The following is a 25,510-nucleotide window of genomic DNA, read 5'->3' on the forward strand; positions in this document are numbered from 1 at the left end:
ACGTGACTCGTCAGAGAGCCGCGCAGCGTTTGGAGCTGTGTGAACAGAACAGAGGACGATTCTCGTTTCTTTCTCGCAACAAGACAGGAGTCCCAGTTAGTGACTTTAATCTGCACAAAAGTGACTCACGATTGACATATTCAGGGATGAAAGTGGTGAAAAACAAAAAAAGCTGAAACCCAAAATTAGCCCCCCCGGCCTAACACCAAACGCACAATTCTAGAAGCTCTGAAATACAATCTTGGACTATTCCAGACAATAAACTGCAGTGAGTGCAGCATCCATTTAGTGAGAAAAAACAATGTTCCTTATTCAAATTCATTCCAGTAGTATTCTGTTCTTACTAGGATGCAGCGGTTTTCTAGTTTGGCAGAAAGTTCTGGAGGAAATCACTGAAGAAATTAACACATTGAAAATATGGTTTGAACAAAACAAATTGTCATTAAAGTTAAATAAAACAGGGATGAAGTGGAGGTTTAAGAGTCACTAGATGTTCACAGGAAACATTTATTTCTATATGTATTTATTTATTTTCATTGTCAGTTGGTTTTATCTTTTCTGTTGTGTTTTGTTTCATCAGGTTCTTTTTGTCTCTTTCTCTAAAATTGTATTGTAGCATTATTAATTATGAGTTATTATTACTATTATTGTTGTTTTTGCTATTATTATTAATATATGAATAAAAAAAACAAAAAAAAAACAATTTCACTCTTTTACGACAACGAACGCTGAGCCATTAATTATTATACAGAAAACAAACAGACGAGAACAGCTTAATGCTAATGATAACATTAAAAATGCCATAGACATGCTGACGTGTTAGCATCTGTCCCGTTTTTAAGATATAAAATACATCTATCAACTGTTTCAGAAGACCATAACAGGTCAGTTTAACATAAAAAGGTAAAATGAAAAAAATGGTGCACAAAAATATATGCCCGGGTCATAAATGACCCCACTTGTTTGAGGGTTAAAGTGATGATTCCTTTAACCCCCTAAACTTATTTGTGTCTGCTGCTTTAAACAGAAAGGAGCTTAGGGTTGCCACACCCCCTTCAGGAACAATGTAATGGCTGAACACACTGTGTTACACACATCCACACAAGTGACTAACGTCAAGCCAAGACCACAATTAGACCACAATTAACTAACAAAGTAAGCTAGAACAATTACTTTACCTTTAATTGATCAGCTCCTTGAAAATAATGATAATAATCTGGTGTGGTTACAGTTAGTCCATACTCACCTAGAAGCCCCTTTATAAGCTGTAGTTGACAATATTGATGACACCAGTTTCTGAAGTTGCTGTGAGGAACTGCTGTACGTTTCAGAATGTTACACGTTATAAATTAGCCTCATACTGTACATCCATCACTGAGAGGAGAGTTTATGTCTTGATGGTCACTGATGGCATCCATGTAATGATGCAGGGAAGCTGCCTTCATCTATACCCTAAGGTGATGTCATCAGAGAGCATAATGATTATTTTCTCAACTACAGCGAAGACACATTTTTACATTTGCGTATGTCCAAATGACATGAATACTTTAATCTCACCAATACAACACAAACAGCTGACTTTTACAACGTAGTAGGAACACAAAAACAAAATGTGTGCTGTGCAAACCCATCGCACCCTCTCGCGGCAGGTGCCGGCCAAATTCCAGGTGACATGCACAAACACCTAACACCGCTCGCATGGCACTTAGAATATGTGTGGCCAGTCGCACTCTTGTCACGACAACAGACTGTAGACAATCACTGTCGTACTGCTGTGAAATTTGTCTAAGTTCCCCACGAGTGTGACTTTGCAAACATACACGCACTGACACATGGGTGTGTGCACTCCACTCACGGGAAGCGTGGCTTCCGACAGAAGCAATTGTGGTGATCTGTCATTCTGGACATTCCAGCTACACAACACCTACTGTGTTTGGACAGTTATGGACTAAGAACTGCCCACTGTGAGGCATGTGTGTCTGATCGCTGTATTTACGTGGACATAAATAAAAACATATATTGCTGTGGTGGCGACAAGCTGCAGCAAGTGAGCGTGTGCACGGAGCGGACATTGACAGCCTGCCAGGTTGCCACGCAGCGGATGATCTGACCGTCACGTCACCCACGTGAGCTCTCTTCCACATGACGCGGTGTCTGTGCTATGGTGCGCCCTCCACAAGTCACACGTGTCGGGTAGAACAGATGCACGGTCAACTGGACGCACCTGACTAGTTGTGGACATGATCAGAGCACACCGCTTCTCATTCATGTCATTTCATGACTGTAAGTTGGTGACCATGGGTCATCGCCAGAGGAACAGACGGATTATATTTGTATTGTCCGCTTGACAAATGCAGTGTTTTTATCTGGTATGGGATTTTAATTTTTTTTGTAATACTTCCATGTCCTTCCTGATAAGAGGCAGATTCCTGCAGCTTTCAAAGAACATCTCCATAGCTCAGTGGTAAAGTCTTTGACTGGTAATCCAGAGTGCTTGAAAGGCGCGAGTTTGCGTCCAGGGGGGTGGTTTGTTTTTCTCTCTTTTTTTTTTAGTTATACCACATAAGCGGCGCGATGTGGTGCACCTGGCACTGTTCCTGCTCAAAAGACACTTGCGCGTGCATGCACTCTTGCACCAGATTTGTGCACGCCTGCCCGTCGGTATGATGTTTCGTGCTCTAATTTCAAACTGTTTTGTGCTGTTTCGCCCTTTTCACAATATGTGTGAAGGGGCCATTACATTTTGACCCCATCCCCACTGCGTTCATCATCTCAAAATCTGGTTCCAAAGATCAAATCAGAAGGAACCACCAGAACAGAATGTCCTTAGCACTGTTGCATGTCTTCGAACATCGGTTGAAAATAGTGATCAAAACAGTGTATTTGGCTAGATTTCTCTTTATCTCCATCACAACTTGTGTAAAAGTAAGTAAGTGCCTTTGGCTGCCCCCTTGTTTGCACTCAGGAACACCACACCAAATCCAAGGTGGAGCTGCATGCTTTATTGGCACAGGTTTCACACTGGATGCCCTTCCTGACACAACTCCACATTACATAGAGAAATGTGGCAGGGGTGGGGTTTGAACCAGCAACCTTTTACATTGAAACCGAACACATGAGAATAATGACACCGTAGGGCTCATGTCTGTGCAGTGAGTGAGTGTCCATCACACAAACTGATGTCAACAAGATCTTGTCGGCACCTCCACCAGATCATTTGCAGAGACTGGCCGCTATAGCACTTCTTGTTTTTTTTACCTTCTAGGCGAATGGTGGTGCTCTCCTCGGCCACCGGGGGGCCACAGCCAGCTCGGGTACAGGCACTCAACTGGAAAAGGTAGCGGCTCCCCTCTTCTAAGCCCTGAAGCTGCCACTGAGTGGTGTCAGCGCCACTGATGTTCATCTCTTGGGAATCAACCACCTCCAGTGTGGTCTGATTAACTATGGAGAAAGATGCAACGGATATTCAGTCAAAACTCATAAATGTTGGCTTTGGTTGTGTGTTAGTGAAACACGACTGTAAGGAGGGTCTACGGCTGAGCCTGAGATGAAAAGAGTCATGAAGGTAACAGACGCACGTCATGGCAGGTGACATGATGAAGAATGCATTATGAAGAGAGGAGATAAAAGCAAGAGATGAGGAGATCAGGAAAGGAAGAGAAGCTATAAACATGATGCAACAAAGCAACGGAACAGGGAAGATGAAAGCAAAGCAGGAGACAGTCGGAAATTAAAGGGAATTACAGAAGAAAATTGGAGGAGAAAAAAGCAATAGACAGAAAAAACAGTCAATGAAAAACAAAGAATTATATATATATATATATATATATATATATATATATATATATGTGTGTGTGTGTGTGTGTTTGTCACAGTATCTTCCACTGGGAAAAAAGCTGAACATGAAAATATTTTTTACACTCTATCATCTCACCATAGAAGTAGGATAAACTACTTTGCATGATACTATTATAGATTAAAGAGTTTTACGAGATTTTTGGCTAATCTGTCAAAAATTCACTATATATATATATATATATATATATATATATATATATATATATATATATATATATATATATATATATACCGTATACAACCCCTGGCAAAAATTATGGAATCACCGGCCTCAGAGGATGTTCATTCAGTTGTTTCAAATGGAATCACCCTGTAAATTTTCATTCCCAAAACTAACACCTGCATCATATCAGATCTGCTCATTAGTCTGCATCTAAAAAGGAGTGATCACACCTTGGAGAGCTGTTGCACCAAGTGGACTGACATGAATCATGGCTCCAACACGAGAGATGTCAGTTGAAACAAAGGAGAGGATCATCAAACTCTTAAAAGAGAGTAAATCATCATGCAATGTTGCAAAAGATGTTGGTTGTTCACAGTCAGCTGTGTCTAAACTCAGGACCAAATACAAAAAACATGGGAAGGTTGTTAAAGGCAAACATACTGGTAGACCAAGGAAGACATCAAAACGTCAAGACAGAAAACTTAAAGCAATATGTCTCAAAAATCCAAAAATGCACAACAAAACAAATGAGGAACGAATGGGAGGAAACTAGAGTCAACGTCTATGACTGAACTGTGAGAAACCGCCTAAAGGAAATGGGATTTACATACAGAAAAGCTAAACGAAAGCCATCATTAACACCTAAACAGAATAAACAAGGTTACAATGGGCTAAAGAAAAGCAATTGTGGACTGTGGATGACTGGATGAAAGTCATATTCAGTGATGAATCTCAAATCTGCATTGGGCAAGGTGATGATGCTGGAACTTTTGTTTGGTGCCGTTCCAATGAGATTTATAAAGATGATTGTCTGAAGAGAACATCTAAATTTCCACAGTCATTGATGATATGGGGCTGCATGTCAGGTAAAGGCACTGGGGAGATGGCTGTCATTACATCATCAATAAATGCACAAGTTTACGTTGATATTTTGGACAATTGAAAAGATGTTTGGGGATGATGAAATCATTTTTCAAGATGATAATGCATCTTGCCATAGAGCAAAAACTGTGAAAACGTTCCTTGCAAAAAGACACATAGGATCAATGTTATGGCATAGGGTCAATGTCAACGAGCAGATCTGATTTGATGCAGGTTTTAGTTTGGGGGATGGAAATTTACAGGGTGATTCCATAATTTAATCCTCAAAATTGAGTGATTCCATATTTTTTTCCTCTGCTTGGTCTAAAAAAGTAACCGTTACTGACTGTCACAATCTTTTTTCCTGATTTCTTATAGTGTTTCTTAAAGCCAGAAAGTTGCCATTTGAAATGACTTTAGTTTTGTGTCATGTCTGTGATCTGCTTTTTTTCCACAAAATTAAACAACTGAATGGACATCCTCCGAGGCCAGTGATTCCATAATTTTTGCCAGGGGTTGTATATACAGTATATGGGACAGTATTGTGATGTCATTCAATGAGCTGAATCCGCTTAGCGGATTGCCAGATTGCAATAAATCAGACCTCCGACCCCACAAAAAAATTTATGGATCTGCCCCTAGGCACAGTAAAACTGGAGTCAACCTCACCAAACTCTTGATGCATTCTATTTAGTGCTTATGGTGCTAATATACCATAAAATTATCCAAAAATGTCACTCAGTGGCAGGGCTGGACTGGCATCTGAAAGGGGCCCGGGCACTTTTTGATCACCTGAGGGCCCAGCTCCATTATATATACACGATATATATATATAGGCCTATATATGATGTCTGGAAGCATATGCTAAAGAAGAATGTATGTGAAGTTCTGTGTATGTATGTTTTTGAGGGTGAGATATAGAGAGACAGGAGGATAAGGTCACTAACTTTTTTTTTCATGATTATGAGCCCTGATATGAGCCCTGGCCAGTGAATCTCAATGTGAAAATATATATATACCATTTTCCTTAAGCAAAAACTGAAAACGGGTCCCACAGACCCAAACACCTTACGAGGGTTAAGCAAAGCAATATTTCACTAACACACACAACACTGTAAGTTGGACACCAAATCTAGTCAGAGCATTATGTGACACCAAAGCTAAGGCACCACACACACACACACACACACACACACACACACACACACACACACACACACACACACACACACACACACACACACACACACACACACACACACACACACACAGGTGCTCCAACTCCTAATTCCCTAATGTATTATGTCCTTAAATATAGATGGTCATATGAATAACATGGAAACAGTAGGGACATTGTGCTGCATAGGCCATGAGGTAAATATGATTTCTGTTAATATACAGTAAGAAAAGGGCTGTGTTGTGCACAACTCCATCTGGGCCGCTATTGTATGTTCTAAGTCTTACTGAATAAAATTCATCCCTTAGTAATAATTTCCTAAACATTTTCATACTTTCAGCTTACAATTGCTCCAGTCGAGAGATACTGTGAGTGACCTTACTGAATGGAATGTTAATAACAACCAAAAATATTTTATGCCAATTCCACAGCGTATCACATGTCTTTCTGCCCCTTCTCACCAGGCTGGCAGTAGCTACTCCACCTTGGAACTGCTACCAGCGATTGCTAAACAGTAGCACAGCTAGTTGGCTTCTTACCTATCCATCTACCACGCCACGAGGCAGCTAATACTTAATACCAGATGTCTTGATAATGACATGGCATGCCATTACAGAAGGAAAAGATTACAAAAATACATTTTGTATAAAATCAGAGTTGCACAACACACGACAAGCAGTAGAGTAGAAATAAGATATTAGTTGGATTTGAGAAAGTGAAAGGGGGGGGATGCCATAACTAACACACACTAGCAATGACACACAGCACAGGTCGTCCTTGTGACAGCTCAAGACAAATGGAAGAGTTCTATATGCTGGCGCAACAATACAAAAGAAGTCAAAGTGTATGAAAATAAATCAAATGGGTACATGTTTGTGACTGATTTGAGAAAGTCAGGATGACGACTTAGTCTTAGTTTCAGGCAATAAATGGGAAACGAAACGCTGAAGCGGTGAATAGCTACACTGCATTGGCTACTAGCAAGTGTAGAGATGAATTCTAACCTCAATCTCTCCCTGCTGGGTCACGTCTCTCTCCGTCTCCTCCTCCTCTTCACTCTCCACCACCTGTGCTCTCGACGCCGGTCCCGGGCTAGTTTGAAATGACGGACCGGCGGCCCCACTACCCGAACCTGAGGTCGAGCTTGTGGTTTTAAACATATCTAAGATTTTGGCACATTTTGCTGCGTCGTCTTTTAATTCCTGTTTTCTTTTTTTCCTTTCGCTTCTCAGCTCCACTCTTTTGCTTCTCCATTTTGCGCACAACAGACCGAATAGCCAAAACTTTGAGTGATGACTTGGGTCAGGTGGGGCCTGTAGGGAGGGGCGGGCCTTTGAGAACCAAGGAATTTCATTGGACTAGCCCAATGTGCCTCAGGAGAAGCATATAATTATATACATATATTTTTTAATGACAGACCTGAGGGGGCCCAAAATGCGCGAGGGCCCGGCGGGATTTGCCCGGTACACCAGATAACCAGTCTAACCGTGCTCAGTGGAAACACTGAAAAATCGACTTCTTTGATGGTCTCTTAGCACAGTTAAGCACACAGTAAGCCGTATTATCTCAGACATTTGTAATAAAATGCTCAAAAAGAACCAACACAACACCCTGGACCCAGCGCACAGCTGTCACTCAATGTGACCACACCCCTAATTATTCTAGCTTTAAAAATATCTTAAATCGTTCAGTTATTAAACACATCTTTTGTACTAGTTGTTAAAATGTTTATTTTTGCTGGAAAGTTTGGAATTCTAACCAAGCAGGAAGTTTCAGTGGTGTTAGTTCGATGAAGCCCGACTGGGAGAGGAAAAAGTTGCAGTTCCTTGACTGGCCACTGGGGGCTACCTCCAAAAGCGAGCAAGTTCCCATTCACATCCATGTGAAAATGTCTAACTTTAGCGCAGAAATAAACATGTTTACAACCTGGTACAAAAACCTGTTTTGGTCTCTGTTGATAGTTTTCTCCTCCATGATGACTGTACGGTGGTGAATTTTTTTCTAACTGTGAAATTCATGTGGTAATTAATATTATGTGCTGATGGCGTTAGCACAGTTAACAGCTATCGATAGCCTGATCCGTTAGATACATTTAATGTATGATCACTGAGAAAATATGCAGCGCATAACTTTTAATGTTCACACCAAATGAAACCAATAGCAGAACCACTGCGCAGTCCTCAAAAATATGATTTAATAAATGAAGTTAGCCTGTTAGCTTAGCTAGTTTGGACTTGGAGAGGGGTGTGTTCAGGCCTCTTTCTGTTCTACCTCTTTGCGCATTAATGAGTTCCTCGTGACACTGCCAGAATCCGTGCTTCCGCCAACACGGCGGTGCACATACAGGGGATTTGTATCGGGTGTTTCTCTGTAGAAAACTTTTGGATGATGTCACACAGGCTTTGTCCAGTATAGCATATGCAGTCTATCACTTTAACATGGAGATCTGTTGGGACTGACTCACTCACCTCAAGTGGACATTACAGGAACTGCAATATTTGGAACTACCACATTGGCTTAATTTTTCAGCACTGGAGGTATTGTGATCCTTCAACAAACTAAGTAACTCAGCCACATGGGGTGTGCAGCCAGTACACTCTGAGTGCCGGTCCCAAGCCCGGATAAATGAGGAAGGTTGCGTCAGGAAGGGTATCCGGCGTAAAACAAGCCAACCAAATTTGGACATGTGCAGAGGAGGGACCCAGAGTATATAGGCAGAAGGATGCTGAGGATGGAGCCACCAGGCAGGAGGAGAAGAGGGAGGCCAAAGAGGAGGTTTATGGATGTGCTGAGGGAGGACATGCAGGTGGTTGGTGTGACAGAGGAGGATACAGAGGACAGGGTGAGATGGAAACGATTGATCTGCTGTGGCGACCCCTAACGGGAACAGCCGAAAGACGAAGAAGAACAAACTAAGTGTGCAACACATTTTAAATCAAATAGCTTTGTAGTATTTTATTTGTGGGCTTAGCAGTCAGTGGAAAAGAAATATTCTTGTGCTACAGGATGAATCAGTCAAAACGTAAATCCACCCACTCCCACGGACGGCACTGTGTGAGAAGATCTGCACAGAGTCAGACACGTGATATGAGAAGGAGCAGAAAGGAGCCGGAGGTCGGTGACAGAAAGCTTTGACGAGTCAGCCAGACCCCGTGGGTGCTGCTGGACACGGCGAAGGGCTGTCTCTCCCTTCACACTGAACACAAAGGACTTCAGAAATGTCAGCCAGTGAGAGTGTCGGCTTTGAAAGCAGACTGAGCCCAGTGAAAGCCCCTCACTCCTCCGTTCAACCTAATTGTTCTCTGCATAAAGGTGTAGAGGGAAGAAATGCTTGTGAGTGAAAAATGCCAATGTAAGAGTGGAAGTGTTGCTCTGAATGATGCTTTCTGGAAGAGAAGCTGGCATCGGGGTAGATCACACGCACCGGGAGGTAAAGACAGGCAGCGCAGGAAGAAAGTGTTGGAAAGTCACCTACACCAATTTACTGATGCAGCCCCCAGCAGGGGGTTCAGAGTTCAACAGTGCCACCTAGTGGTGTCTGGTTTCATAATGCCTTACTCTCACTAGAGGGGAGAAAAATCTCGTCGGCTTAAAGACAAAGGTGGGATCGAGACAGAATTTGCGTTATGAAGATCTCATTTACTTATAATGCATTTATTCATAATTACATTTTGAGGAGACTAAATTACAATTTGTGATAACAGCAGTAACATTCTGACTTGTAAAAATGATTAATTTAGTTATGAAGAAACTAAATATACCATCCTGCTCTTATCCAAAGAGTAGAGTTGAAAGCAAATAGTGAATATGAGCTCACAGTTCAAACGGTTTGAACTTTAATTTGAGCTCAATTAACATGAAATCAGGTAAACAGTGACTCAATTAGAGCACAGTGTGTGTGTGTGTGTGTGTGTGTGTGTGTGTGTGTGTGGTTATTTTACTTGTTTGGCTCGTTCTGTGACTTACAGTTGTTGTTGTTGGCAGTTTCCTCGCTTGCGAGGATAGTGGGAAGGCCTTTTTTTTTTTTAGTTTATTTTCTACAAACCCTCTGGTGGTTGAAAAGTCCGATGCGGGATGCACAAGACCTGTTACACTTGGGGCAGATGAACACTTGAGTAGGCTGGGTTTGTGCTGCTGCCCGCTCTTTCAGTCTTTGGCGCTTCTGCTGTGAGGCCTCACTTCATTCTGCCTCAAACTTCAGGCTGGCGGATTTCATGCTGGAACGCCAGCTGAGTCTATCTGTAGCTAGATGCTGCCATGACTGATGCTGAATGCCTGCAAGGGAGAGCTGTTTCTTCAGCTGGTCCTTATAGCGCTTTTTAGGGGCCCCTTGGTTTCGTCTCCCTTCCTTGAGCTCGCCAAAGAGAATTAATTTCGGCATGCGTGTATCATCCATCCTGGCTACGTGGCCTGCCCAACGAAGCTGTTGTTTGAGTATAATAGACTCCATGCTGGGCAATTTGGCTCTGGTAAGGATGTCCTCATTTGAGACGTAGTCCTGCCACTTGATCCCGAAGATGTTTCGGAGACAACGCCGATGAAAGTGTTCCAATAATCTGATCTGCTGGCGATACAGAACCCAGCTTTCAGCTCCATACAGGAGGGTAGGGACCACAATGGCTCTGTAGACCTGCACTTTTGTGGAAAGGCGCAGTGCATGATTCTGCCAGACTTTCTTAGAGAGTCGACCAAAAGAACTGCTGGCCTTGGCAAGGCGACTGTCTAGGTCCTTGGCAACAGATGCGTCGTTTGAGATAACACTACTGAGATACGTGAAGTGCTCTACTGCATTCAGGCTGGTACCCTCGATGTTGATTTGGGGTGGGGTATATGCTGTATGGGGGACCGGTTGATATAGCACTTCTGTCTTTCTCAGGCTGATGGTGAGGCCGAAGGCTCTTGCTGCTTCAGCAAAACAGTTGACAATGTGCTGCAAGGGTTGGTCCGTATGGGCGACGAGGGCGCAGTCATCTGCGAAGAGCAGCTCCATGATTAGCTGTTCTGTGATCTTAGTGTGGGACAGAAGGCCGCCGCAAGTTAAACAGACTTCCGTCGGTTCTGAAGCAGATATAGATGTCGTCTGTCAAGTCTTCTTTGGCCTCACGAAGCATCATGCTGAAGAAGATGGAGAACAGAGTGGGCACGAGGATGCAACCTTGTTTGATGCCATCTGAGATGGGGAAGCTGCCGGACAGAGTCCCGTTGTACTTCACTTGTCCCATCTGGCCTTCATGCAGCTGGCGGATGATGGTGAGGAGCTTTGGAGGGCAGCCAAGGCGTGCAAGAATCTTCCACAAACCCTCACGACTGACCGTGTCAAAAGCCTTGGTTAGGTCTATGAAGGCTGCATAAAGGGCCATGTTCTGTTCTCTGCACTTCTCCTGGATCTGTCTCAGGACGAAGATCATGTCGGTGGTTCCCCTGTTGGCCCGAAATCCGCACTGACTCTCGGGAGTATTTTCATGCGCTATGGTAGGGGTAAGCCTGTTGAGCAGCACTCGAGCCAAAATCTTACCTGCTATTGAGAGGAGAGTGATGCCCTGGTAATTAGAACAGTCAGACTTGTCGCCCTTGTTCTTGTACAGGGAGACAATGACCGCATCCCGAAGGTCATGTGGAACCATTCCCTTTTCCCAGCAACTGGAGAAGAGAATCTGAAGCTTGTCGAGGACTGCCTCACCTCCATTTTGGTACACCTCTGTATCAGCTCGTATCAGTCTGGATCAGCTCGCACACACCAATTCCACTCTTTAGGCAAGGTGGCACTCCACAGTGGCACAGACAAGCTGAGACGGCTGTGGTGACCACCAGGCTGTAGGTTTTACATCAGAGTGACCTTCTCCTAGCCTCTGGGTAAAGAACCTTCCTCGGAGGCACGGGGGCAGTAACCCAGGCTGGGGTTTAACATCAGGGTTTTCCTTCCCCTAGGTGGACCGCCTTAACAGGGCTAATGAGTCCCATCTACCCACTGCGATAACCCAGTCAGGTGGGAGGCTCGTGATGGCGGGAGCGCCTAGATCCCATATAGGTCATGGACCTACCACTGCCATACTTGAATAAACAATACCTGTGTTGTAAAACAACAACAACAAAAACACAAAGCCAACCTAATCAAAACCAAAGTGAGTGCAGCTCCAAGAAAACCTACCTGAAACAATCTAAAACTGACTGAAAATAAATCTGACTCAATCTAAACCGAAAACAATTCATCTAGCGCAATGTAACTATAGCTTGTAAGCTAACAAAGGGAATATCAAATCAAATCAAATCAGATTTATTTATTTATTTATATAGTGCCAAGTCACAACAAACAGTCGCCCCAAGGCGCTTTATATTGTAAGGCAAGAGCCATACAACAATTACAGAAAAACCCCAATGGTCAAAATAACCCCCCTGTGAGCAAGCACTTGGCGACAGTGGGAAGGAAAAACTCCCTTTTAACAGGAAGAAACCTCCAGCAGAACCAGGCTCAGGGAGGGGCAGTCTTCTGCTGGGACTGGTTGGGGCTGAGGGAATATAAAGCTAACCAAATCTAAATGCACTTAAAACAATCACAGTCGAAACCTTTATCATTATGAAAACAGATAAGTGTGTATAAAGCTAACTGAATCTGAAAGTAACTGGAAAAACAGGTAACTGAACATAAATTAATGCAAAGATATGCAAATTGTTAAATGAATATAAAGCTAGCAATCTAAAATGTACTTAAAATCACACTATCTGAATCTAAAAATGTATTGATCACTATGAACATAATTTCATGCAAAGCAATAGCTAAATGGATATAAAGCTAACAAAGTAAAATTGTAAAATTGATGTAAAATAACACTATCTGAATCTAAAAATGTATTTATTACTATGAAAACAGTTAAGTGTATATAAAGCTAACTGAACATATAAATTCATGCAAAGCTATGCAAATAGCTAAATGAATATAAAGATTGCAATCTAAAATTTACTTAAAATAACACTATCTGAATCTAAAAATGTATTTATCGCTATGAAAACAGTTAAATGTATATAAAGCTAACTGAAAAACAGCTAACTGAACATATAAATTCATGCAAAGCTATGCAAATAGCTAAATGAATATAAAGATTGCAATCTAAAATTTACTTAAAATAACACTATCTGAATCTAAAAATGTATTTATCGCTATGAAAACAGTTAAATGTATATAAAGCTAACTGAAAAACAGCTAACTGAACATATAAATTCATGCAAAGCTATGCAAATAGCTAAATGAATATAAAGATTGCAATCTAAAATTTACTTAAAATAACACTATCTGAATCTAAAAATGTATTTATCGCTATGAAAACAGTTAAATGTATATAAAGCTAACTGAAAAACAGCTAACTGAACATATAAATTCATGCAAAGCTATGCAAAGAGAGAGTTAGAGAAGTAGAAAAAAATCATACTTACTAACATACATACATACAATGATAATATAACATGATATAATATAACATGATAATACAGCTACTATGATATAGCTAACATGACAACACAGCTACTGTGATACAGCTAACATGATAATGTAACACATGACTTACAGTAGTGTTCAGATTAATAGTAGTGCTATGTGACTAAAAAGATTAATCCAGGTTTTGTGTATATTTCCTATTGTCACATGGGAAACAAGGTACCAGTAGATTCAGTAGATTCTCACAAATCCAACAAGACCAAGCATTCATGATATGCACACTCTTAAGGCTATGAAATTGGGCTATTAGTAAAAAAAAGTAGAAAAGGGGCTGATCACAATAATAGAGTGTGACATTCAGTCAGTGAGTTCGTCAATTTTGTGGAACAAACAGGTGTGAATCAGGTGTCCCCTATTTAAGGATGAAGCCAGCACCTGTTGAACATGCTTTTCTCTTTGAAAGCCTGAGGAAAATGGGACATTCAAGACATTGTTCAGAAGAACAGCGTAGTTTGATTAAAAAGTTGATTGGAGAGGGGAAAACCTATACGCAGGTGCAAAAAATTATAGGCTGTTCATCTACAATGATCTCCAATGCTTTAAAATGGACAAAAAAAACAGAGATGCGTGGAAGAAAACAACCATCAAAATGGATAGAAGAATAACCAGAATGGCAAAGGCTCACCCATTGATCAGCTCCAGGATAATCAAAGACAGTCTGGAGTTACCTGTAAGTGCTGTGACAGTTAGAAGACGCCTGTGTGAAGCTAATTTATTTGCAAGAATCCCCCTCAAAGTCCCTCTGTTAAATAAAAGACATGTGCAGAAGAGGATACAATTTGCCAAAGAACACATCAACTGGCTTACAGAGAAATGGAGGAATATTTTGTGGACTGATGAGAGTAAAATTGTTCTTTTTGGGTCCAAGGGCCGCAGGCAGTTTGTGAGACGACCCCCAAACTCTGTATTCAAGCCACAGTTCACAGTGAAGACAGTGAAGCATGGTGGTACAAGCATCATGATATGGCCATGTTTCTCCTACTATGGTGTTGGGCCTATATATCGCATACCAGGTATCATGGATCAGTTTGGATATGTCAAAATACTTTAAGAGGTCATGTTGCCTTATGCTGAAGAGGACATGCCCTTGAAATGGGTGTTTCAACAATGACCCCAAGCACACTAGCAAACAAGCAAAATCTTTGTTCCAACCCACCAAAATTAATGCCTCGCAGATGTGAAGAAATCATGAAAAACTGTGGTTATACAACTAAATACTAGTTTAGTGATTCACAGGATTGCTAAAAAAGCAGTTTGAATGTAATAGTTTTGAGTTTGTAGCGTCAACAGCAGATGCTACTATTATTGTGAACACCCCCTTTTCTACTTTTTTTTTTTTACTAATATCCCAATTTCATAACCTTAAGAGTATGCATATCATGAATGCTTGGTCTTTTTGGATTTGTGAGAATCTACTGAATCTACTGGTACCTTGTTTCCCATGTAACAATAAGAAATATACTCAAAATCTTTTTAGTCATATAGCACTACTATTATTCTGAACACTACTGTATATTTTTAAAAAAGCTGCACTACAATATCATCTACAGCCACAAGATGGCAGCATCGACAGAAGTGAACAGTTGTCCCTGTACGCTGATCTGATGGAATAAGCAAAGTGCACATCTTGGGCTGTGCGGTGAATTATGGGTACACTAAATTTTTCGGCTACCAATCAACATTCAAAGACGGCGGAAAGCAGAGAGGAGTGCTACGTATTTCCATTTCAACCGCTGGAAAGTTGATGATTTAAAGCGTTTTTGTAAGCTCCGCGGATTGCCTGTTACAACCAGGACTGTGTACGGCAGTAGACAGAAACAGAAGGAAGAGCTGGCTGCCCTTGCGTGTGCCGCATCGTTACAGAAACTACTGTTGGTGCTGACAAAGGAGGAAGAGCGTGCTGCTGTCAAAAATGACCAGTCCTTGTTGATAGTTGGAGACAAACAAATTTCTGACCCTTTGAAGGCAACTGACGGATGGTTAGACGAAGTCCATAGACTGAAACTGTGGATACCGCAGAATATTTGCTAAGCAGGGATGAGAAATCGCTACTCCACCAGCTTTGTAAGGACTAAAAGGAAGGTGGGTCTCACATATAACCTCTTTAGTGTCACGTTTGTTTTGATAAGTTGACAGACATACAATAATGTGTGCATGCATGCAGTTTGTTTATACAATAGAACATGTCAGTATTACAATATTACAGGCCACGTCATTCATGGCGCGTCATAAGCCGATGCACGAAAACAGTGCCATCAACCACGTTAGAATTCGGCACAGTTTCAGAATATTGACAAAATAAATGTGTGCAAGAAACTTACAATTTTAGTCCGTCTTTTACGTCTGTCTGGATCTTTCTTTTCTGTGGGGAAATTGTGTAGAATGAACGGAAGTTTATAACCACATTTCTTCTTCTTTCCGTCTTTGTGTGGACTCGGCGGAGCCTTGCAGTCATGTGTTTTCAGCCAACTTTCAAGCCTATAAATTCCGTTTGAGCATTTGAAAATGCATTACTCCTTCAATTATGATAGAACTCGAAGCCAGACTGCCTGAAATTTTGGCCTCGGGGTTAGAGAATATTCAATCAGTAGATAGTCTTGCGGATGGCTTGAACTCAGCGCTCAAGGCCACACTGGACAAGGTTGCGCCTCCTCTCTTAAGGACACGCCTTCCCAAGGCATACTCACCTTGGTTTAATGGTTACCTGCGTGACCTTAGGCAGAAGGCTTGAGGTTTTGAACGGAAATGGCGTAGTTCTAAGTTAGAGGTGTTCCATCTTGCATGGCGAGATGCTGTCTTGGATTATAAGCAGGCACTACTGGCTACAAAGTGTGCCTATTATTCTGATTTGATTAATAAAAATAAGCATAATTCCAAGTTTTTGTTTGAAACTGTAGCACTTCTTATTCATGGACAGCCACCTATTATTCACTCTCCTTTCTCAGCACAGGACTTCTTGGATTACTTCGAGAAGAAAATTGAGGATATTAGGTTGAGTATATCTCAGCAGGCTTTGGCCCAACCACTGCATACTGCTGTGGAGGTGGATGCGCCCACTGAGGTGGTATCCAGATTTACAGATTTTGATGGTATCTCGCTAGGCGCACTGACGAAGCTCGTGACGTCTACTAAAAGCACAACCTGTTTAATTGATCCTATACCAACAAAACTGTTTAAGGACCTGTGGCCCATTCTTGGACCAACTGTGCTGGAAATTATAAATCTCTCATTAACTTCTGGATCTGTTCCTAAGTGTTTTAAGTCTGCAGTGATCAAACCATTACTTAAAAAATCTAATCTCGACCCTAGTGTATTGAAGAATTATAGACCGATATTAGATCTGTCATTTTGTTCTAAAATCCTGGAAAAAGTGGTCTCGCGACAACTCGTGGACAACCTCACTGAGAATAATCTTTTTGAGCCACTGCAGTCTGCTTTTAGAAAATTTCACTCCACAGAGACAGCACTTACTGAAGTAGTGAATGACCTTTTGCGAGCAATGGACTCGGATATGACTACGGTCCTGGTGCTGCTGGATCTTAGTGCTGCATTTGACACTGTGGATTACCATATTCTACTCAATAGGCTGGAGAATCACTTTGGGATTACTGGAACTGCTCTTGCATGGTTGACGTCGTACCTGTCCAGTCGTTCCTACTGTGTATTGTGTAATGGAACCTCCTCCGATCGTAGAGACATGAAGTTTGGGGTTCCTCAGGGATCTGTTTTGGGCCCCTTGCTTTTTTCTCTTTATGTAGCACCCCTCGGGAATATATTGCAGCATTTTGGGATTCCCTTTCATTGCTATGCTGATGACACTCAATTGTATATGCCAATAACTGCTGGTAATCTTACTCACATAAAATCCTTGGAAGATTGTCTTGCATCAGTAAGAAGTTAGATGTCTAGTAACTTCCTACTTTTAAATTCTGATAAGACTGAAGTTATGGTTTTTGGTCCAGCGAGATATCGGCATCAATTTGATCAGCTAGCATTTAGCTTAGGTCCGTGTGTTATACATCATACGGATAAAGTGAGGAACCTTGGAGTAATTTTTGATCCTGCGTTGTCCTTTGATCTCCACATTAGAGACATTACAAGGACTGCCTTCTTCCATTTGTGAAATATAGCGAGGATTCGTCCTATTCTGTCTATGGCTGATGCTGAGACTTTGATTCATGCGTTTGTCTCTTCTAGACTGGACTATTGTAATGCTCTATTCTCTGGCTTACCGCAGTCCAGGATCAGGGGTCTTCAATTGGTTCAGAATGCTGCTGCCAGACTTTTGACACGGAGCAGAAAGTTTGACCACATTACGCCAATCTTGGCGTCCCTGCACTGGCTTCCTGTTTCTGCAAGATCGGATTTTAAAGTACTGATTTTAGTTTATAAAATTGTTCATGGACTTGCACCTCCCTATCTGGCTGACTTGATAAGCCCCTATGTACCAGCTCGGGCCCTGCGTTCTCAGGGTGCAGGACTTCTGTGTGTTCCCAGGGTGAATAAAAAGTCTGTCAGTCACAGAGCTTTTTCCTATCGTGCCCCAGCTCTGTGGAACGATCTGCCGGCACACATTCGGCAGTCTGACACTGTGGAGACCTTTAAATCACGTTTAAAGACTCATTTATTTTCCCTGTTTTATCATTAGTGTTATGATGTGTTTTTAATCTTGTATTCTTTTACTGCTGTCTTTCTTTTATGGTTTTTATTGTGCTTTAAATTTTGAATTGTTTTTTATGTTGTGAAGCGCCTTGAGACGATTTTGTCGTGAATTGGCGCTATAAATTAATAAATTTTAATTTGAGCACCACGCGCACCTGTCATTATTGTATGCGTCGCTTAAGGCTTAAAGCCTTTGAAAAAATCCCTGTAATCCTTAACTTTCACAGTCCACTAACGCTACCATATACAAAATTCAATGGTAGCGGTGTGTGTCTGATAGCTGGAATTTTTGTCCCCGTTTGACCCACACATGCGCAGATGCATTGCGCATTTCACTTATTGCCATCTGATCCACACTCCAGAGCACAAGGTGGTGGTGTTGCATCAGTAAGTTGGATCCCAACTGCCATAAAAGAAGAAAAAGAAGAAGAAGAAGCAGCAACAGCTTTTCTGAACCACAATGGGGGAGGACGGCTACACTAAAGTTAAGGCACCTTGACACAAATTTGATCGCCGCACTGTCACGCAATTTGTTGTGCCAATGCATCCTGTTTTGTCCCATTTGATGCTACGCTATATAAAATAACAATTTTGTAGCTTATGACGCATTTGAACTGGACTTGGCTGATGAAATCATTCTCTCATTACTCCCAGAACCACAGAGTAACTATCTACAGCTGCAGGTTGTCTTGTGCGGTTGGGGTCTTGTCTCAAAGGTAATTATATATATATTATGTATAATATATATACTGTAATGGATTGGTAAAACAGTTCCATTTTCATTCCTTCTTATGAGTTTGATAATGTATCTGTAAAACTATGTTGATTATAGATAGATTCTCATTCTGATGCCTTGTGAGCAGTGATGTGCAATGACGCGCAGTGTTTTCAAATAGGATGCGCAATGTTCACGACTATTTCATGAAATTAATGTTTGCCAGAAGTTTTGAACATTTCAAAATTTTCTTTGTGCGCTGGCACACAACCACGCACAGTTTACAGCACGATTACTCACTGGCATGCCAGATTGCATGCAAGTGCAGCAATCAAATTCATGCAAGTGTCAAGATGCCTTAAGGTAACTGTACTCAGTCCTTTAAAAAGTTTATAATCAGTGGGGTAAACATGTACACTTTTTCGCTCTTCATTGAAGCGGTCAATGCAGATGGGCAGTTTTAATGACATTTTTATCTGATCAGTGGTGACAAGAAACTCTTTACTCTGACTACATTTTATCTTGTACACTAACATTAATTAGCCTGTTAACTTCTGCTTGCTAATGCAGTGCTTGCATTATAAATAATGTGCCAATTAAATTTATTTTGTTTCTTGTTACAGAAGGCTGTAGCACTGTGCTTCCAAAATAAATGAGACTCACAGAGTGATACAACATCTGCTTGTTTTTTTTTTGTTTGTTTGTTTGTTTTCTTCATGGTGCCTTTTTAGACATATGTATTCAACTAGTATTCTGTTGTGGTATTCAGTCCAGAAAATTTGGTAATTGGACAGTTTGCTGGTTTAAAGCAAGTGGTGTGTAATTCCTCATTATTTCACTAACAAATCAGCAGATAAACAGTGTTGAATTGAGTTTAGGTGTGACTTAATTGTCAAATAATAATCAATCAATCAATCAATCAATCAATTTTTTTTATATAGCGCCAAATCACAACAAACAGTTGCCCCAAGGCGCTTTATATTGTAAGGCAAGGCTATACAATAATTATGTAAAACCCCAACGGTCAAAACGACCCCCTGTGAGCAAGCACTTGGCTACAGTGGGAAGGAAAAACTCCCTTTTAACAGGAAGAAACCTCCAGCAGAACCAGGCTCAGGGAGGGGCAGTCTTCTGCTGGGACTGGTTGGGGCTGAGGGAGAGAACCAGGAAAAAGACATGCTGTGGAGGGGAGCAGAGATCAATCACTAATGATTAAATGCAGAGTGGTGCATACAGAGCAAAAAGAGAAAGAAACAGTGCATCATGGGAACCCCCAGGCAGTCTACATCTATAGCAGCATAACTAAGGGATGGTTCAGGGTCACCTGATCCAGCCCTAACTATAAGCTTTAGCAAAAAGGAAAGTTTTAAGCCTAATCTTAAAAGTAGAGAGGGTGTCTGTCTCCCTGATCTGAATTGGGAGCTGGTTCCACAGGAGAGGAGCCTGAAAGCTGAAGGCTCTGCCTCCCATTCTACTCTTAAAAACCCTAGGAACTACAAGTAAGCCTGCAGTCTAATAATAATAATAATAATAATACTATAAAGTAAAATGAACACGTACACAAAACATCCTGAATTTCCAGCACTGTTCCCTTGAATTGAAAGTCAACACTCTGCAGTTTGAGCATATGTGATAGCTAAAACTAAAAGAGCTGTCAGTGTCCAGATATATATGGACCTCTCTGTATAGTCTCCAATAATCACAGGGGATACATGACAGTAAAATGATCATTTCAGTCATATAATTATAGATATCAGAAAAAGATTCCTGATGTGTCAAAATGTACTTCAACTCAGACTATAACTCCACACATCTGAAATGATCTTTCTAACTTGTTACACTGCAATTATGACTGATTGTAACTATAGATATCCAAAATGTAATTAAGGACAGAACTGAAACCTCTCATATAATGATGGCGCTGGCCTTCCTCACTATCAGGGTGAGGATTTTGTTACTAGTCTCTCCTCGTGTGTTCACATGCTCATTACACAAAACTATGTGCTGCAGGAAATATCAATGAAAATAGAGTGAGGAATTATTCATAGTGCAGTGTGCACATACTGAGGTGGTACTGCAGCAGATATCCAGTCAGCATGCCGTTGGCCTGCAGCGGTGGACCCCATACCAGCAAAATGGAGTCTTTCTGGGCGTTGGAAGCAGTCAGGATGGGCAGCTGTTCAGGAACTGTAAAATAACAACTCATGTTTTACAAGTTATGATTAGAGGTCGACTCCAGGTGATGGGGGGAGCAGGTTCTTTGGAAAATGTGAGTGTGTTTTTTTTTCCCCTCCCACAAACAGCTAAATAAATAAATAATCTAGCCCCAAGTCTCCCATTTGCCTTCTGGCAAACTTTTTGGGTTTTTTGTTTTGTTTTGTTTTGTTTTTTTACCACTCCACAATGAAGCTGTATAACTGGTGATGCATCAGAAAAAACTTCATCTCCAATCACAGCCTCTGTGGCTTCCCTCACTGCCTTCTCCAGTCAGATTTACCATACAGTGTCTGACTCTTTGTATTTTTAAAGGCCTGATGTAAAGTCAGACACATTCAGTGACTTTGAAATGCTCCTCTATCCATCCCCTGACTTGTCTAAAGAACAGCCGCAAAAGTGATGATTGGTATGAAAAATAATCTTTATATTATGTTTGTCTAGTTACTTATAAAAATGGCTGTCATTCCTAAATGATAAATGTGATATTTTTGTTAAACCCCTTGAATTAAAGCTGAAAGCCTGACTCCATTCTGGTGGTGCACAGAAAGAGAAATGATAAAAATTAGGTCCCTGTCCAAATACTTATGGACCTGCCTATAAAAGCTCCACTGTTTTATTTGTATGGTCACAACATGAAGCATGTGAGAGTTTCTGCTTTAATAGCAGTTGTTTCTATATATATATATGGGTGATTCTTATACTACGGGCACTTATTATGTCCTTTGATCATATTGTATGAAAAACAGAAAAAAGGGGAAATTTCACACTTTTATAGTTATCTTTACAATGAAAGTGTTTTAACAAATTTGTTCTAGTAGTCTATGATGACTTTTTCACCTTTTTTCAGCATCATTATATGCAAATATTGCCATTTTGTGCTTGTCCCACACCCAGACTTTTGATTTTCAATGATAAAAATGAATGGTAAAAAAAACGTTTTTTCTAATGTTTTAAAATATCTCTGAATAAAATATCAGTAAAATAATGAAAACATAATTGAGGTATTCAATGTCATACAACTGTTGTGATTTTTTTTAAACAAAAACTAAACCCACACTATTGCCGTAATTTCCACCACAACACTGTAATTTCCCTTTAAACAGTTTGTATGAAAGATTGTGTGGGTAGTTTCTATGGAGATAAACAGTGACATCAGAGCACATGTATAGGCCCCAAGGCGCTTTATATTGTAAGGCAATGGTGTGGTGGAAATTACATTTACAAGGCCAATAGTGCCCGTAGTTAAAGAATCACCCATATATATACAACCCCTGGCAAAAATTATGGACTCACCGGCCTCGGATGATGTTCATTCAGTTGTTTAATTTTGTAGAAAAAAAGCAGATCACAGACATGACACAAAACTAAAGTAATTTCAAATGGCAACTTTCTGGCTTTAAGAAACACTATAAGAAATCAAGAAAAAAAGATTGTGGCAGTCAGTAACGGTTACTTTTTTAGACCAAGCAGAGGAAAAAAATATGGAATCACTCAATTCTGAGGAATAAATTATGGAATCACCCTGTAAATTTTCATCCCCCAAACTAACACCTGCATCAAATCAGATCTGCTCGTTGACATTGATCCTATGCCATGACATTGACCCTATGTGTCTTTTTGCAAGGAATGTTTTCACAGTTTTTGCTCTATGGCAAGATGCATTATCATCTTGAAAAATGATTTAATCATCCCCAAACATCCTTTCAATTGTCCAAAATATCAACGTAAACTTGTGCATTTATTGATGATGTAATGACAGCCATCTCCCCAGTGCCTTTACCTGACATGCAGCCCCATATCATCAATGACTGTGGAAATTTACATGTTCTCTTCAGGCAGTCATCTTTATAAATCTCATTGGAACGGCACCAAACAAAAGTTCCAGCATCATCACCTTGCCCAATGCAGATTCGAGATTCATCACTGAATATGACTTTCATCCAGTCATCCACAGTCCACGATTGCTTTTCCTTAGCCCATTGTAACCTTGTTTTTTTTTCTGTTTAGGTGTTAATGATGGCTTTTGTTTAGCTTTTCTGTATGTAAATCCCATTTCCTTTAGGCGGTTTCTTACACTTCGGTCACAGACGTTGACTCCAGTTTCCTCCCATTCGTTCCTCATTTGTTTTGTTGTGCATTTTTCGATTTTTGAGACATATTGCTTTAAGTTTTCTGTCTTGACGCTTTGATGTCTTCCTTGGTCTACCAGTATGTTTGCCTTTAACAACCTTCCCATGTTGTTTGTATTTGGTCCAGAGTTTAGACACAGCTGACTGTGAACAACCAACATCTTTTGCAACATTGCGTGATGATTTACCCTCTTTTAAGAGTTTGATAATCCTCTCCTTTGTTTCAATTGACATCTCTCGTGTTGGAGCCATGATTCATGTCAGTCCACTTGGTGCAACAGCTCTCCAAGGTGTGATCACTCCTTTTTAGATGCAGACTAACGAGCAGATCTGATATGATGCAGGTGTTAGTTTTGGGGATGGAAATTTACAGGGTGATTCCATAATTTTTTCCTCAGAATTGAGTGATTCCATATTTTTTTCCTCTGCTTGGTCTAAAAAAGTAACCGTTACTGACTGCCACAATCTTTTTTTCTTGATTTCTTATAGTGTTTCATAAAGCCAGAAAGTTGCCATTTGAAATGACTTTAGTTTTGTGTCATGTCTGTGATCTGCTTTTTTTCTACAAAATTAAACAACTGAATGAACATCCTCCGAGGCCGGTGATTCCATAATTTTTGCCAGGGGTTGTATATATATATATATATATATATATTATGAGAAGCACAATTTCCTCTTTCTCATGTAAATTTTTTCTCTGGTCTGTGTTGTGGTGAAAACAAGTGATTGAAAATTACATATGTCCAGCTTGTTCACATTTTTTTTGTGAGCTCCATTGTGTTTACTTGTGTGTAGTTTTGTGTAAGTATCTCAGTGACGCCTCACCTCCCTCTGGAGTGCTGAAGATGACAGGGTCACTGCCGGGCCCGTTGCCCTTCTTGTTGAAGACATTGACGGTGAGTCTGTACTCGGAGAACGATTTCAGCCCCGGTATGACTATGTGACTCCTCTTCCCAGGGAAGGTTAGGGAGTGACGCTCATCTAAAGTTTTGCTGGGATTGAGAAGACTCCGTCTCCGTGACCAGTGGACCTTTGAGAGCAAAGAAGGGAGACGTGCAAAGAAAGCCAAATTAAAGCCTGCAGTACTGAGGGGAAGGATCTGAAATCAGATCGCACATACGGAGGAGTGTGAATTTATTTATTTTAACCAATCACCACAAGTGGCGGTGTGAACAAACAGCTACTTCACGCCGCCAAATTGTCATTGTCACATTACCGCCGCTGCATCTCACACAGATGGACTTTTAATGAGAACGCAGACACAACTTCCATCTGCATTTAAAAAAAAAAAAAACGCCGTTCGTTAAAGCTGACAGACTGACCTTAAAAGTGAAAACACGCCGACGAATCGCTACAATTAAATCGCCTTTTTAATTTGACACATGCAAATTCTGTAAATGCAATCAAACAAATTAAAGACACACAAAGAACTAAAAATAAAAAATAACCTGCTCTCACTTAAAATATACACATAAATAAGCTGATAAAACCCAGAGTGACATAAAGAAGTAATAACGATACTAGAACTAAATCAACAGAATTATGTTAAAATATTGTTTTTTGTTTTTATTTTCTTCTAACAGTAAGACTGTGACAAACTACTGATAAAACCATTAGAAAGCAGTCATTAGTGCAGCGTGAGGCACAGAAAAAAGGATTTATAATGACTGTTTCCTTTACAGATTTAGACAAATTACACCTGATTTTGTTTTTTGTTTTGTTTTTTCACCATAAGAAATATCAGCTTGTCCCACATTAATTCTACACGGCTGCTTAGCGCCATTTAACCTCGCTGCAGTGGAAGCTCAGCTCTAAAAATATTAATATCTAAGGGTCAGAGGTCGAGTGTCTTTATAGATGAGTGGAACTTGACATTGTTTTCGACAGAGTAGCCACCAACAAGAGAAAAACTTTCAGCAAAATAACAAAATTTACTCCTCTGTATGTGTCTGAGCTCGATGGTGCCTAATTTCATGCTTGTTTGGAAACGGCAAAGGATTGAAGACAAATGTGTCATTTCCCTGGCATCAAACGGGATGTCTTTAGCGAAGACACCCAGAGGCACGTAAATGAAACGGAGTAAGACGAGATGTGATGACAGCAAGAAGAACAAAAATTACACCAGATGATCCCCATTGAGCAGTCTTAAAAATGTTATTCCAAAGTAAAACAAAACAAAAAAATATTAGTCACTATTTAACATTAGATAAGTGAGTGACAGAGTCCCTCTGCTGACCTA

The 25,510-nt window shown here is 40.7% G+C and overlaps 1 protein-coding gene across 10 annotated transcripts in view; it reads right to left on the reverse strand.

The window, feature by feature from the left end:
• LOC117512979 (neural cell adhesion molecule L1-like protein) overlaps window positions 1-25,510 on the reverse strand; it is a 123,352-nt gene that overhangs the window by 28,699 nt on the left and 69,143 nt on the right. For all 10 annotated transcript variants that reach the window (XM_034173231.1, XM_034173234.1, XM_034173233.1 and 7 more), the window contains 3 exons: window positions 24,097-24,301; window positions 20,990-21,112; window positions 3,259-3,441 (listed from right to left, as the gene is read on the reverse strand). In XM_034173231.1, the coding sequence (XP_034029122.1) occupies window positions 3,259-3,441; window positions 20,990-21,112; window positions 24,097-24,301 (511 nt within the window). The remainder of the gene's footprint in view (window positions 1-3,258; window positions 3,442-20,989; window positions 21,113-24,096; window positions 24,302-25,510) is intronic.

Source organism: Thalassophryne amazonica, chromosome 6, assembly GCF_902500255.1.
Source record: "Thalassophryne amazonica chromosome 6, fThaAma1.1, whole genome shotgun sequence".
Taxonomy (NCBI): Eukaryota; Metazoa; Chordata; class Actinopteri; order Batrachoidiformes; family Batrachoididae; genus Thalassophryne; species Thalassophryne amazonica.